This window comes from Chaetodon auriga, chromosome 10 (genome assembly GCF_051107435.1).
Source record: "Chaetodon auriga isolate fChaAug3 chromosome 10, fChaAug3.hap1, whole genome shotgun sequence".
In the NCBI taxonomy this organism is placed as follows: Eukaryota; Metazoa; Chordata; class Actinopteri; order Chaetodontiformes; family Chaetodontidae; genus Chaetodon; species Chaetodon auriga.
In genome coordinates this window covers 19,830,134-19,845,943 of record NC_135083.1, presented here as the reverse complement: position 1 = coordinate 19,845,943, position 15,810 = coordinate 19,830,134, and the positions used below count along the sequence as shown (strand labels likewise).

At 41.1% G+C, this 15,810-nt stretch overlaps 1 protein-coding gene across 2 annotated transcripts in view; it reads left to right on the top strand.

Moving 5' to 3' along the window:
* Window positions 1-8,636, top strand: part of ajap1 (adherens junctions associated protein 1) — a 48,252-nt gene extending 39,616 nt beyond the window's left edge. The window contains exons 4-6 of one of the 2 annotated variants that reach the window (XR_013077704.1): window positions 8-250; window positions 1,666-1,798; window positions 2,736-8,636. Coding sequence is in view for 1 of the 2 variants with exons in the window: in XM_076740603.1 (XP_076596718.1) it covers window positions 8-250; window positions 1,666-1,738 (316 nt within the window). In the remaining variant the exon portion in view is untranslated. Of the gene's footprint in view, window positions 1-7; window positions 251-1,665; window positions 1,867-2,735 lie in introns of those variants that run through there. The other variant, XM_076740603.1, reaches the window with a different exon arrangement.
* Window positions 8,637-15,810: the final 7,174 nt, after the last annotated feature.

Below are 15,810 nucleotides of genomic sequence, written 5' to 3'. Positions count from 1 at the left end.
TTTGTAGCTGTGCGCAGTCGGGAAATGGCCGCCACAATAGCCATCAGCGCAAGATCCACCAGCAGGAAGAAAGCTGCCAAAACCTGACAGACTTCACCCCAGCCCGGGTGCCCAGCAAGGTGGACATATTCACTGCCTACAATGACAGCCTGCAGTGCTCACATGAGTGCGTGCGGACTGCCGTGCCCATCTACACCGATGAGATGATCCAGCAAACGCCTGTGTACAAGACTGCTTACAACGGAAACAGGTACGCCAGCGCAGGGCTCTTTATAGCACAAAAGGCAGATGCACACTGGAGCATATCTTCAGTCAGTCAGCACTGGAAGTCCAAAGTGATCTCTCTGTCCACTACAGTTATTATCACTAATGTTTTAATGGCCTCAGTATTATGAAAGCCCATGCTGAATGGCAGCGCTAGATCAATGTTAATTGGGTTAAGAAATCAATGTCTGTTTCCTAATAATGATGGTTTTATGAGGGGATAAATGTTCTAATGACTTCCACATGAAATTATAGAACATTAAAAAAGAAGACAATTGCAGACGGATGAGAAAGATCACATTGAAATAACAATCATGGTGAATACATTTTCCTCATGAAATGCTTGGATTCCTCTCACTCCTCTCCTCGTGTGTGCTGTTACTCTGAGCAACAATCGCTCCCGTCAGAGCGAATCAACACATAAACTGTTTGCCTTTAATGCCGCTGTCCGTTGCCTCGTTCCTCGTCCATCTGCCCGACACCTGGCTGAGCGGTGTGCCTCGGCATGCTAAAGCTGCACACATAAATCCAAATCTACCCGTGATTTTCACTGTATTTAAGTCTTTACACCGCCATTTTCTGTCCAACTGATGTTTCTAACAGCGTTTCAAATGGTAGACACACACACACACACACACACACACACACACACACATACACACACATATATATATAAATATATATACAGACACAACACAGAAGACATCCATGTTTTCCAACCCAGCTAATCTCTGCTGCTTTATAACAAAAGAAGAGGCAAGGGATGCAATACTGGTGACTCATTGGTGTGTTTGCATTTGACTCTTGCTCCTCTCAGTGGGTGAAGATCTGTCTGTCTTTGTGATATGAACTGACAAGGCAGGTGTGCTTGACGTAGACACCTGGCCTATTGTGGTTTTATACCTTAAACTATCATTCATATGTAATCTGAAGATAAAATGTGGTAGAGCTTCAACAGTGTTTACCGACTGAGTGGATAACAGAAACAGTCATCCAAGCTGCAGGGCCAGAAAAGATGGTCACACTTACTCTGTGTGTCCAAACCCTCTAACAGATTCATTATGCTGGCAGTGAGGGTAGGATCATTCATCTGGTGTAAATAGTCCACAGTGTCTGGATTCATTTATTGAAAGTCGTGGAAGGATGGGTACATTTTTACTGGTGTTGTTCAACAGCAACATTGCTGATTAATTTCTGATCAGTGTGTTATTATCTCTGTGCCTGTGATCGATGGTACAATGTTTACAGTGGCACTAAAGGCGCAAAAGGGAGATTATTATAGCAGGTCTTTAAGGCTTGGATGAGATTGGATGTAAGATAAATATACAACCAATCAAACTGCATCATATCCACCAACGGACGTCCACTTAATGTTCTTACCTCTTGCACTTTATCCTACAGGCCCTCCCCCACCGAAAGACAACTGATTCCTGTGGCCTTTGTGTCAGAGAAATGGTTCGAGATCTCTTGTTGACGAGCTGAAGGCCTTGTTCACTTCCTGTGGGTGGAAGAGACTTCCTGAATTCACACTCTGGTGGGTACTGTGCCACTTTGTCCCCTTGCAAATCATCATCTGAGCCTTAGCTACCTCGATCCCTGTGGTGATGCTGCCCCACTTTGGGAATAGAAGGGAACTTGGCATATGTTTGGTATTTGTGACATGATTATGCTCCTCTGCGCTCTTGTGCACAGTGATGAAAAAACATCCAGTTCAGTGCAATATCAGAGGTCTTAGTAGATGAGATAAGAAAGTAATTATGTAGACATCAGTGTGAATAAGCTATATGCTCACAATTAATGTCTTCACTCTTCGTATCTGAAACATTAATATTTATGTCAGCACTCTCATCCTTACACCAATAGCATATTGTTTTGAACATCTCTAGGAGTAAAGAGGCACTTTCACTTGACTTCTGACATATTTTTATACATGGATAATATATGCCAGAATGACCTGCATTTGAAATTCAAAGCGTGAAAGTTAAACACATGCTCCAGCCCCACAGTGTTGCTGGAAGCCCCGGGGGAGGTGTAACGTCTGCTATTGACCCAGATTTTAAAAGGAATAGAATTGCCTGCAGGTAGCGTAGTGAGAGGACAGCGCCTCGCCGTTGTCTGGACACACATTAGTCTCAGTCAGCTCAGCTCTACACAGCGTACTCCCATCGCCGCAGTCTCAAAAGACATAAGATCTCTCATTATTGTACTGCAAATTGAATGTATTTCCTCGGCTTAAGTGTATGTAACAGCAGGCCTTGACAGTACAGGTTTTTTAATATAGCATTGCCTTCTCATCTGGTTTGAAAAAGCACTGGGTAGCACCTGTTCAGACCAGAGCTGGATACGTCTCCCCTAACATAACTGGAAAGCAAGGTTGGGTTTGCGAATCCTATCTGTTCAAGTGATTGTTTTATTTTGCACTCAGCCCATAATGAGGGGTAATTGTGATTTTGTTCTCCGCATCTCCACAGGATCCAGTTGGAAACAAGAAACACACAAAACAGCTTCTTTTGTAAAATAGTGTGATCACTCTTTGGACACTGGTGAAGATATTTATTTTTCTAGAGATGACAAGCAGAGCAGCCTCAACGCTGCCAATCCATATTTCCAGGAACGTACAGTCATTTAGATATAGATTATATATAGGTATATTTACAGGATGTGTGGGACAAGACTGTGGACGTCAAGGATGTCTCAAGAGAAACACTTTGACATTTGAAAAAGGAACCCACGGAGCTGCTGTGAGTGGAAGATGAACTGTATTTCTGAACAATGTGCCAATAATGCCACTATGTGCCACAACCTGGATAGAAGGAAGTTTCAACAACAAATGATGGACTAAACAAAGAGCGCTATATTAACCCTGTATCGACTCCAACTACATTGTTTTTTTTTTTGTTTGTTTCTTTTTTTCAAAGAAATGTGAAAGATAAAAAATACTACAACTGTATTTGAATATGTTTTGAAATAGTTTTAAGAAATATGTTGCAAAAGAGTCTAAAAGATATTTATATGAAACACTATTCTATAAGTTGGGGAAGAGAGAAGATGGAGGAAAAAAAAAAAAGAAATGGTATATGCTTTACTGAACAGTTGATTTTAAAACATTGTTTCTATGGGTCCCATTTTAAAAACAGAATAGTTGTCTATGTCTATTTTTTTACACAGAAGAGTCTGCCACAGCCCTAATAGTGGAGCTCCGACGCACTTGGGATTCAGCGCTGTTAATTAAATACTTCCACCCGAGCTGAGATTATAACAAAGAAAACAATCTGAATACACCCGGTGCAAGCCAATTCAATGCCCGCTCCAGTTGCTTATTATGTCAGATTCGTACCTGATTTGGCTCAATGGAAAAACAAACAAAAGGCTTCTGTGGTGCAGGATCACTGCTGTAACAAATCATAGCAGCAAATTCATGTAAAGACTGAGTAAGGACAGCCACAACAGACTGCATGGAGCTCGACAGGACATTCATACTGCCTCAGGTCTGTCTAGCTCTCTTGCACATTTTATGTTGGTCTGAATTTCAGCAGCTGTTTGGAATAAATTCTAATCATTGGTTATGATTTAGATCTGAGCTGTAACGCTAAAAGGGTGGACGACATTCAATTTGAACTCCAAATTCAAATAATTCATGCGATAATTTGCATAAACAGGAAAGAGACTGAAAAATGAATCCCTCCACAGATAGTGAATGAATATCCGCACCCAACTCCCAGAGTGGTTCACTTTTGATAAATAATTTTTCAAACCCAAAAGTCTGAATTTTAGTGAGAAAGTCAAGAAGAACATGAACCCATTTGTTGAAGATGGAGCCTGAACGTATCCTTAGTTTTCCAGCTAAGAATGGAGAAGAAGTTGTGAAGGAGGTGCTGCAAACTGGTGTCCCTCAAGGTCAGAGTGATGTGCACCGTGTGTTTTCAATGGAAGATGTTAGCAGGGAGGGCTTCGCACCAAATGTGCGGTATGGGTTAGTTAGCTCTCTTCAGAGCCAGATCCACTCAATACTTGAGGACAATATTTCTAGCATATCAGAATTTCAGCTATCACAGCCAGGAAGTCGGTAGATGTGCACAAATAGATCGTTTTAATTTGTGCCAAAGGAAGCAGAGTGAAAATACGATCCAGACTTATGAGAAAGAAAAGTTCTTTCAAAACCCAAAAATACTGTCAGTGTATTGTTGAAGTAAGGGGATTATGACGAGCCAATCAGCCGCTGCCAAATTGGTTTCAACAATCTATCTAAGGTGAAGGAACTCCATGGTCAGGAAGGACAGTGAAGCTCTCTTGAGCGTTTTCTAGCACCAATAATTTTATTATCAACCTCAAGCTCTGAAAGACAGATTACCTTTGTGCTATGAAGCTCTCGAAGAAGCCGCCTGTGAATCTACCTTTTATTGTGCTGTGGGTTTGTACAAAGCACAAATACAATTCTGTAATTGTAAACGTTTTTGGCTGCAGACAGCAATATGTACAGATTCAAAAGGTGGGTTTTATTGCGTGTCGACAGTAGATCTCCAGTAATTCACAAAGATGGTTTTTATGATTTTAAATACTTCCTTAAAGGCTCGAAGGAAACAGGTTGTCCCAGTGAGATCAGTATCTGTAAATGTGAGCCATTCAGGAGGTGCTGAGACGGCCTGGGATAAACACTGTGGTGCAAAACTCCTGCTTTTGCCCATTCACAACATGAAAACCACTCTCATGAATGACCCATACCAATTCAGCCTCACGTGTGTGTGTCAGGCTGCGGAGTTGCTTCTTTGACATAACATATATTTTTTTGAATGAAGAGTGTTATCTTAATAGTCAGAAGGTTACAAAACTTACTGTATATTATACACGTGTAAATGTATTTTCTATATATTTGCTTCTATTTGTGTACAGGTGTGTTCTATTTTTCAAGACCTCTCCAGTTTTTGGGAAGGTTTCAGCTAGGTCGGGGATAGTGTCTTTGTTTACATGTGTAACTACGGTATTTCTTTCAAAACACAAAACTAACCTTGTGCCAAGCTTCCTACCTGCACTTTCAAGCAGTACTTGTATTATATCTTTAGCTAACCAGTATAATACTTCAGTAGACGCTGCAATAGTTCAGAGACTGGGGAGTGATTTCCAGGCAGAATGTCTGAAAGGATCTGAGTGCTGAGTGGTTCCAAGAAGTGTTGTGATCATATCTTGGGTTCTGCTGTATTCATGGTTGGCTGGAAAACCAATAACTCTCTGTTTTTAACATCATTTCTACATGGATTCTAATATAGTGCTTCATCTCATGGATAAAAAACAGTGTAACTCCAACAGTAGCTGCCAAGAAACCAACTGAACTTGATCTATACTGGTTTGCATTCACTTGACATAATTTCTGATTTTGTATTTGTATATAAATATTGCTACAACCACCCAAGAAAATGTACAATTTGCCACATACTCTACTGTAATGACTGCTAAAACTAACTAATATTAGCATTTATGAGGATATGAAATAATCAGGGAATGACATCTAAAGAAAGAATTGTGAAAGGAAAACTGTGCATTAACTACTCTCTGCAAAATTGACCTGGTTAAAAAACACAAAGATCATAGTTACACACAATAATGTGGGAAGTCATTCACCATTTTTCACTCATCAAAGTTTTTAAAGGATAATTCTGGTTTGTTTCAACTTCTACCTAATTTTTAACTATGCTAGCTATTGGTCAGCCAGTCCACTGCTTTGGTGCAGGCTAAAATATATCTTATTGTGGATTCAGAGGGATATCCCGAATGAATCCTAATGACTTTGGTGATCCCTTGACTAGCATGTTAACACACTGAACTAAGATAGAGGACATGATCAATATATCTGGTAAACATCAGCATGTTAGCATTGTCACTGTAAGCTTGTTAGTGCACCGATGTTAGCATTTAGCTCTAAGTGTGGCTGTGTCTAAATACAGTCTCACAGAGCTGCTAGCACCAAAAGTGTGCAAATAAGATCCAAGTTGTACTCAATACCAAATTATCCTTTGACTGTGCAGACTGAAGATTGTTGGAGATCTTTGCTGAAGTACAGTTTCCTATATTACAAACAACCTTTTGAAATTTGGACTGCTGACCGTTTGTGACCATGCTAGTTCTTTGACTTGTTGCGAACAGTTTCATCAAAAGAAGGTACTTGTGGTTGCCAAGTTTCTGTACTACTAACACTGTCCCTGAAAACTGTAAAATGTGACCCCACTGAAAACGCTGAAATTTTGTACCAAGCTAATAATAATTGCGTTTGACTAATCTCTCATTCTTTCAGAATCAGATTAATGAACGATGCGAAACTTTGACATTTTGAATTTCTTCTTGTGTTCGTAGTGTAGGGAAAAGGTTTTGCAAGGTTTTATGTCAGTTAGCAACTTGTTTGCATTGTTAGCGTCCCTCATTAGAGCCACGCTGCCTATTTAGACAAGGAAAACTGCAGCATATACAGCACATACATATATATGTATGTATATATTAAACAGGTACGAATACCTGGAGACATCGGCATACATCACCCTTCCTCCTTTCCGCTCGGTCTGAAATCAAACTGATATGTAAGGAAATGCCTTCCTGCTTTCTTGCCTTTTCAGTTTATATTTCAGGACAGCTGATGAGTGTGCTGTATTATAGCTAAGAGGGAGAGAAATGATTCCACTGCGCCGGTCAGATTTGATTCAGGAAACATGATCCGAGATCAGTGCAGGCAAAGGCAGGGCGAACGGGGGTGGGGTGGGGGTGGGGGGTCTTGTAGAAAAGTCTTAAACAGACACCAAAGACTTGACATGCCTTTTTCACAATGAATGAATATTTTGCGGCTCCAGTGTCTCTTCAGCAACCCCATGAAACCTATGCTCCCGTCAGCACAAAAAAGCTATCAATCAGCAAGAGTGTTCCTGTCGCGATAAAGGATGTCCCGGGCATTCATTTGCAGGGACTTGATTTCCTGTTTGCATGTCAGACATACAAAGTGGAACTTATTGACATATGTGTTGTTTGAATTAGATGTGGGCTGAACATCCACAAAGCCAAGGTTTGTTTTTCCCCATATCATCGGACGCGTGAGACGGGAGGAGTCGATGTATCGATCTGGTTTAATCATGGCCTTTGGCTGTCTGATTAGCATAGAAACTTGTTTCACAGCTGGCATTGATGGTGATGCGGTGGTGATTTTAATTCTCTAACAAGTCGATAAGCACTCAAACAGCAAAGTGAGACTCGGCGGGGAGACGAAAATATTTCATTGGACAGTGAAAAGTTAAACTCAGAGGGAAGGACGAAGGTGATCTTTATTGGCTGACATGAATCTCACTGAATCCAGAAAACTGTAGCTCCTCACTTCGCTTCTCCTCATCTTTCCACAAAATCACGTACTGTGCGCTTACTGTATCTAAAGTGGAGGGCTCCGACTCTCCTCTCGGGTCATGTTTTTACTTTTCTATGTACAAGAGCTAAGGCACTGTCACTGTCAGTGCTTATCAATACAGTCAAAGACTTGAACCGAGGAAAACAAGAGAAAAACACTTGCTTTGCAACATCTCGATTCTGCCATAATTCCCATAATCCCTCTGCTAGATAGACACTAGCTGCGTGACCCAAATCTGCTGTAGCGGCATTTGATTTGCGTAGACGGCATCAGACGTCGTGCAATGTTTTAACAACAAAGTGTCGGCCTCGAGTGACTGGCACAGTGAGGAAATTTGGGAAAACAGGAAATATACAGTGGATCCATGGCTGCTTTGTTCCCTGAGAGTTGATCAAAATCAGAGATGACAGAGGTGTCAAAAGAAAAATACATCATACGTACAGTTTCAATTTCTGAGGATGAGGATGAGGATGTGTAGGGGTGTTATTTTGTTTTGGGGGGTGGGGGGGGTGGTTCCACATGCTGGCACACCGGTTTGTTCATTGAAGCCGACTTACAATCACAATCCATACCTACCATGAAGGAACCTGACTCGAGTTGTGTTGTCGCCATAAAAATGAAGAGTTTGTACTTTGTGACTCTTAAACTTTTTATATTTGTGTTTAATATATCAATGAGTACCTCTGTTAACTTTTGTATAAGACTATAATAGTATATACAAACACACATACACACACAGTACACCTCCACAAAAGGGACTCCAGTCTGTCTCTGTGACGGCTAAATGTTGTATAACTTTTATTTTGTGTCTTATGAACCACATCTCTTCCTTTTGTAGTTATTGGTAAACGTTTCGATTTCCAGGTGACTTTGATTTGGTTACTCTTGTACTACTAAGCTCTGTATTTGCAAGCACTGTAAATGCGATTCTCATTGGATTCGTCCTCTGTACATTTAGTACTCTGATGTTGCTATTAATAAAATGTAAAACAACATGGGCTTGTGCTATAGGGAGTTTCTTGGAGTGAGTCTGGGGGAGAGCAGAGATCAGGGCAAACAGCACGAAATAAAACATTTGAATATGAATTCAGGCTGGGTTTTGTATGCGTCTGTCAAATCAAATGACATGCTAATTTGAAAGTTGCTATGCTTAGTTAGCGTTTTAATCAATATATAATTATCTTGCTAAATTTAATACATTAGTATTATTACTGCCAACAAATGAGATCAGCGCTAAGGGGAGCATCAGCATCCACTGGCATTTACACTGTGACAGTGGATCCTCCAACACCAACAGAGTCAGTGAAAGGGGGCTCATCTATGTGATGTTTTTAATATAATCAAGACACCGTGGGCAAAATGAATAGAACTTGTCACTGTAACATAACATTACTGTATAATGTTATCTTGTTTTAGTCTCATTCTTCTCTGCATGGAGAAAAGGAGAACAAAACATGAACGTTAGATAGGTAGTTAATAAAGCTATTATTACAATAACTGATCATGGAGCTATCAGATAATAAAGTTGGTATCACGAGAACATTAAACTGTCCAGATAGAACAGCCTAAATGCATGTGGGCCTCTCACACTGCCAAATCTTTGCTGTTTACACTGTCTTCAGATAAAAGTGTGATCTCCAGATAAATGACAAATCAATTATTTGCAGCTGTTCTCAGAAATACACTTATTCTATGAGAAACCTCCGTCATAGTGACAGTCTGCACATGTCAGCTCAGGGTTCGACATTAACTGTGGCCTGATGATCCAAAAAGTTACTCTGCGCCCACCAAGTATCTCCTGTAGGTTCAATTCCACGAACATCGTGATTCATTCACACCTATTAGTTCAACAATCGACAGAAACAGTGAACAGTACTCACTGCTGGCTAGCTGCTGATATGTAAGGGCCACTAAAGTACTAAAGTACTGAACAGAAGAACCAGAGACACAAAAGGTGAACTATGAAGAAACAAAATGAAAAGTGTTTCGACAAAAAAGGCTGCAGCTGGAAGTGTGTATGAGAGGTTTTTGTGATGTTGTTATTGCAGACATAACTGACTCAATGCTGGGAGGAGGGAGGGAGCGAGGGAGTGGCAAACACATGGTACTCAAACCTGGTGCTGAACAGGCCCCAGGGCTAAATCATTAAAGACTGGTGATAAGCTCTGATGTCATCCCTTCTTTTATCTGCACTTTTCAACATCTTGGTGTAATTTATTACCACACTAAAGCGTCTCCTCTGCTCTCTGTGTCATGGTTGAGCTCCTCCAACTACAACTTGTTCTGCAAGTGCAATAAAACCTTTGTGGCTAAAAAGCCAATACTTTATTAATACATCTGTTCAACAAGCATAAACATGCAGAAAAAATATTTCGACCTGCTCTGTCCACAGCCTCTCATTCACCATCACAATGTTTTACACAGGCACAGTGCGCTAGCTCGGCTAACTGTTCCAAACAAGCCAAAACAAAGATTGTGTTTGTGTTGCCTGTTTAGCTTAAATTCTTGTAGACTCGGCTGCTGGCTGAGATGAAGCCGCCCCTCCTCCCTCTGCCAGCGGTACCTGCAGGCAGTGATTCACATCAGCAGAGGGAGGAGGACAGATGACAGGAGGAATGACTGATACTGACTGATGTCTGCGCTCCGCATTCCTTCGAAACTTCACTCACTATTGTGATGTTTGGAATATCACTGATTTTATTGAAGATTTGTTCTTCTCTTGATACTTTCGGCCATAATTCCCATCAGAAATTGCATCGCACTTACACCGAGTCAACTGCTGAGATCTTTGAAGAAGGCAACATCACTAAAAACACAGTGAGAAAGGTTGGAAAAAGCCTGCAAAACTGAAAATGCAAGACAAAGGCACAGCAACGAGCCACAGTTCCAGCAAGAACAACGTACAGAGGTTAAAAGTTAACGCAGCTAGTTGGTTTATATGTTGTCGCCCTGCTCCTACGTCTCAGAAACTAGCTTTGCTGAGTATATTGCTGTCATAACTAGCAAAAATGATGGCGAGAACTAGGAAAGTAAGACCATAGCTGTGATAACCCAGAGCTATCCCTTATTCACCTGCCTCCTGTCACGGTTAGCTTTAATGGCTCTTGGTTAAAACATGAGACTCATGTTTCAATTGATGCGGCAGCTTTAAAAAAAAAAATGTCTGAATATTTACAATTTATATATGTGTGTGTGAGTGTGTCTTATTAAAGCCATGACTACTGCAGGATCTTAAATCATCATATTATTATTCAGTAAATGTCCTCATGGGCATCAGCCGCTGTGCTTCCCTGCCTCAGGTCTGCATTGGCCACATGTGTTAATATAAGTGTAATATCATTATCGCTGAGATTCTCAGTGTTTGCGAGTGGCTGTTGTGAATGTGGGATTATCTCTTCATGGGGGTGAATGTGATGAACGGGGAGTCTATTTGGGGTCACTGACACTGGAACATTTGTTGATGTTTAAAAAGAAATTAGTGCAAAGCATCTGATGATATAATGTCACGCTGTGTTACTGTCAATATAATTATGGTCTAGTTATTGGCTTTGATGCATGGGGCCTTCCTTAACTGATGAAAATAGGTCTGGCACTGTGGTCCGTCTGGATAAGAAGCTCCGGAATGAGCAGCAACCTATTTGTAGGGGAAGCCATAAGTGCTGTGATAGCTATTTTTCAGCCTGATTAAGGTGTGAAATCCCTTCTCATATGGCTTTTCTTCCTATCTAGAACAGTCAATCATTAATAATAGCAATGATTAAAGCTTTGTGAGCACAGCCCCTGTTTGTTTAATATTCGTGTCAAAATGGTTTTGCAGGCTGGAGGGAGAATCCTGTTTAGCATTCACCCAAAGTTACAACCGGATCCCACCAGCTCACATAAAAAAGCTGCTGATATCACGAGCACCAAGAACCAGTCATTGTGCTCCTCTCATGTTGTGTCATTACGTGTTATTTCTCTTATTTGTGATGCATTTTAACCATTCTATATATCTCTCTATGTGTACTATATATCTCTAAATATTCATGGTCCTATTTTGTATATTGTGAGTTTAACATTTTGTATTCACTAAAGTAACTGCTGCAATCTGGGAGGAGGGCAAGAAACTGCAGGAGTTCGACAATCTGACAAAAAGCCAAACCTACGAAAATAAGATCCGGTAAGTTGTGATAAACAAGAATCATTCTTTAACATATTGTCTTATAACTACAACCCTGTTTCCAAAAAAAGGGATGCTACGTAAAATGTAAATAGAAACAGACATGATGATTTATTAAACACTGAAACAACATACTTAATTGAAAATTGTACAAAGACAACATGTCAAATGTTGAAACTGTTTTTGAAAATGATATCCTCATTTAGGATTTGATGTCAGCAACACATTTCAAAAAAGGTGAGACAGTGCCAACAAAAGACTGGATAAGTTGTGAAATGCTGAAAGAAAACAGCTGGTGGAACATCTCACATATAATTAGGTTAACTGGCAGCAGGTTAGTGACATGATTGGGTATAAAAAGAGCCTTCAGAGAGGATGAGTCTGTCTGAAAGAAAGATGGGGAGGGGTTCACCACTCTGAGACAGACTGAGCTGAAAAATAGTGCAACAATTTAAGAATAATGTCTCTCAACATAAACTTAGAAAGAATTTGGAGGTTTTGTTGTCTACAGAACATAATGTCATTAAAAGATCCAGAGAATCTGAAGAAATCTCTGTACGCAAGGGACAAGGCTGAAAACCAGTGTTGGCAGGCTGTGATCTTCAGGCCCTCAGACAGCACTGCAATCAAAACAGACACAATTCTGTAGTGTACGTCACTGAATGGGCTCAGGAACACTTCCAAAAACCATCGTCTGTGAACTCAGTTCATCACTGCAGCTACAAATACAAGCTGAAACTCTACCATGCAAAGAGGAAACCGTATATAAACCAGATCCAGAAACGCCACCGCCTTCTCTGGTCCTGAGCTCATTTAAGATGGACTGAGGCGAAGTGGAAAACTGTCCTGTGGCCTGACGAGTCAAAATTTGAAATTCTTTTTGGAAATCATGGACGCTGCGTCCTCCGGGCTAAAGAGGAGAGGGACCATCCAGCTTGTTATCAGCACACAGATCAAAAGCCAGCCTGTGATGGTGTGAGGGGGTATTAATGCACATGGCACATAACCTGCACATTTGTGAAGGCTCCATTAATGCTGAACCATATTTACAGGTTTTCAAGCAACTATGTGCCAAGTAGACGATGTCTTTATCAGGGAAGGCCTTGCTTATTTCAGCAAGACAATGTCAAACCACATTCTGCAGATATTCCAACAGCATGGCTCTGTAGTAAGAGTCCAGCTGCTAAACTGGTCTGCCTGGAGTGCCGACTTCACCCACTGATGTAGATGATGTCTTTGTCAGTGTTTTGCAGATCATCACATTCTGCTTCTACATTTTACGCAGAGTCCCAACTTTTTTTTGGATACGGATTGGTAATTTTAATGTGACATATGATCCCTAACAGTACAAATGGCGGTTGCAGCATGTACCAGTGGAGTGTTTTTCCAGCATACTGCTTTAGTGCTTTGAAGGAGTAATATTTAATTTCAAGTCAATAATTGTTGTTCTGTATGACTGATGCAGTTTCACTTTGTTTGACTTTTTTTCAACCTGGAATTATAACATCACACTTTTTGCTGTAATTGAACTATATTTGTGTAATTTTGAAATGCAGGAACTCAGATATGGGGAAGTGTTTCAGCAGGTTTTAGCAAAATGCTATCAGTGGTGCGTGACAGGCACTAAAAAAAAAATGGGCAGAGAAAGTTCCTAACTCCTCACACACACACACACACACACACACACACACACACACACACACACAGCTGATTACATCGACGAGACAATAAATGCTAATGTCCCCATGCAGGCTGTTAGCGTTTTTCCATTTAACAACCTTAATCTTATGATCAGGAGCATCTCTCATTCTCTCCTGCCTTCTCTCTCTGTCTCTAGGTTGTCGTTTTTCTTTCTGCCTCGCCCTCGCTTTCTCTCGTGCGCTCTGGCTGTTTTTGGGATCACCTGGAGATACAGTTCTCCTCTCCTGTTTGACGAATCGGCATGGGCAGAATGAGTCCTCCTCTGTGCTCCCTAAAGCCAGGCTCTGTCCTCGGGGAGGCCTGGCAGGCCGCATTAGCATGAGGCCAGTTGGATCGGTTTGCACTGACTGTGACAGGCCTGGAGCCCCCCTCGCTCCTCATACATTAAATAGAATTATGCAGCCCTGCCTGCACAGACGGGCCCGATCAATGGGGTGGACGGCACATGCCAACAGCTGCCAGGGAGACACTTTAGTACGCTGAGATTAATCCCTGCTGCAAACCTGCACCCATCAAAGACTCTGCCACCACCAAACCCAGACAGTGCAGTCAAAGTTGATTAGCTCCTTGTTGTTTGGTGTGGAGTGGAGGGACCAGGCCACTTCTGACTGGCAGATGAGACAGATGAGGGCATGACTGAGAAGACTACCAAACTATTGTACTCAGTTCTGTTTTTTTCAGGAAGTTGTACAGCCATGATGTAGGCGATTGGTCATCTCTATCCAGGTCAGCTTGTCAGTGCTTCTCCAAATTAAGATCACAAATTTCTGCTGCCTCCTGAATAAAAGATGTTCTCCTTATTCCATTTGTGCTGGAAAGACAGCGGGTCTACCTTCCTCTGATCGCATGCTGATCAGGATTCCCTCCAGAGCACACCTGTTTAACAGTTCAACAACTCGAATTCAAAATGTTGTGCCTCAGCCAGCTTAGGAAGTTGAAGCTACAGGTGAAGCTAACCTACCAGTGCCTTTACCCAGAGTAAAAGCTGCAGTGGTGGGGAGCCAGAGGATGAAATCGGCCATCCTGCAAGCTTCATCCTATACCCTGTTGTGTTGTGTTTTCTAATAGAGCATCATCCAGGCTCCAAAAGTGTCCCTGCCTGGTAAGCTTTCAGAATACATACAATCCAGGTTCAAGAATTGGGTTAACAGCAGGACAAGCTGGTACCATGTGCTCTCCAATAAGAAGTCAAAAGACAGAGTGTTTGAGCCTTGCAGCTGTGTGTCATCTTGCCAGTCTGGTTTGCAGTTGTAGACGTGGTGTGGTCCGTGTCATCTTTAGACGTTTGATCGCATCCCTGCACAGAACAAATAAAGACAAGGTGTTGGTGTTGCCAATCTGCCTCAGTTGGTAAATACACAGAACCAAGATCGTTTGTACAGCTCCTCTTCCTCTTCCTTCCCTCTGTCTTATACTTCAAGACAGTGTTTTCAATATTTTAACTGATGTCGTGAAAGTGGACGTTCAGCGATCAGTGTTAGGGTATGAACATTTGATAAGAAGCATAATGTGAGCAGCTCTACATTCCATACAAAATGTATTTTCTAATGTAAATTAGTTGTTGATGAATATCATTTTTAGGAGACATGGATGCCAAAGTGTTTGGATGTGTCAGCAAGTTACTGTTAATAAATAACAGCTTGCGAGCTGTTAATTCTAAACTTATCTGGCTATTTACATTTGCTTGCCAACCCATTAATGGTACTGTCTAATGTCAAATTTAGTCAAAGGCCAACAGTCAACTACTATTTTAGGTAGGACTTTACTGGGTGTAAAGTCCTCTGTAAAATAACGATTGACATAAGGGCTAGGTGTACGATTTAAGTTATAAATTAACTAACAGTAACTATTCTGACTGGTGGAGCCCAAAAATTTTAGAAGTGTATAAACTGTCCAAACATAGAAAATATGTTCAAACTAGGTTACGTTTGAACTTCAGCATAGCTGGTGCAGCCCAGCTAGGTGATCTCATATAATATTCATTGGCTGCAACGTCATAATCTAATGATATGAATCTGAATTTCAGTCATTCTTCATTATTTATTGTGATTAACAAATGATTAAAATTGATGGATATTTCAAGCTCTCAGAATCAGCCGGGTGGCTGACACCTACCCGTTACTCTTCAGTTTCATCCAGTGCCTGACCAATTTTGGATTTTCTGGTTGGCAGATGGCAGCACAGTAAACCCAAATCCAAGCTCTGAATTCTCCTTGAAAAACCTAGAGGTGACATCACAGTAGCTCCCTCCATCTTTTTCTAAAATCTGTGATTAGAATTTAATCCTCCAACTGAGACCAAAAAGATATTT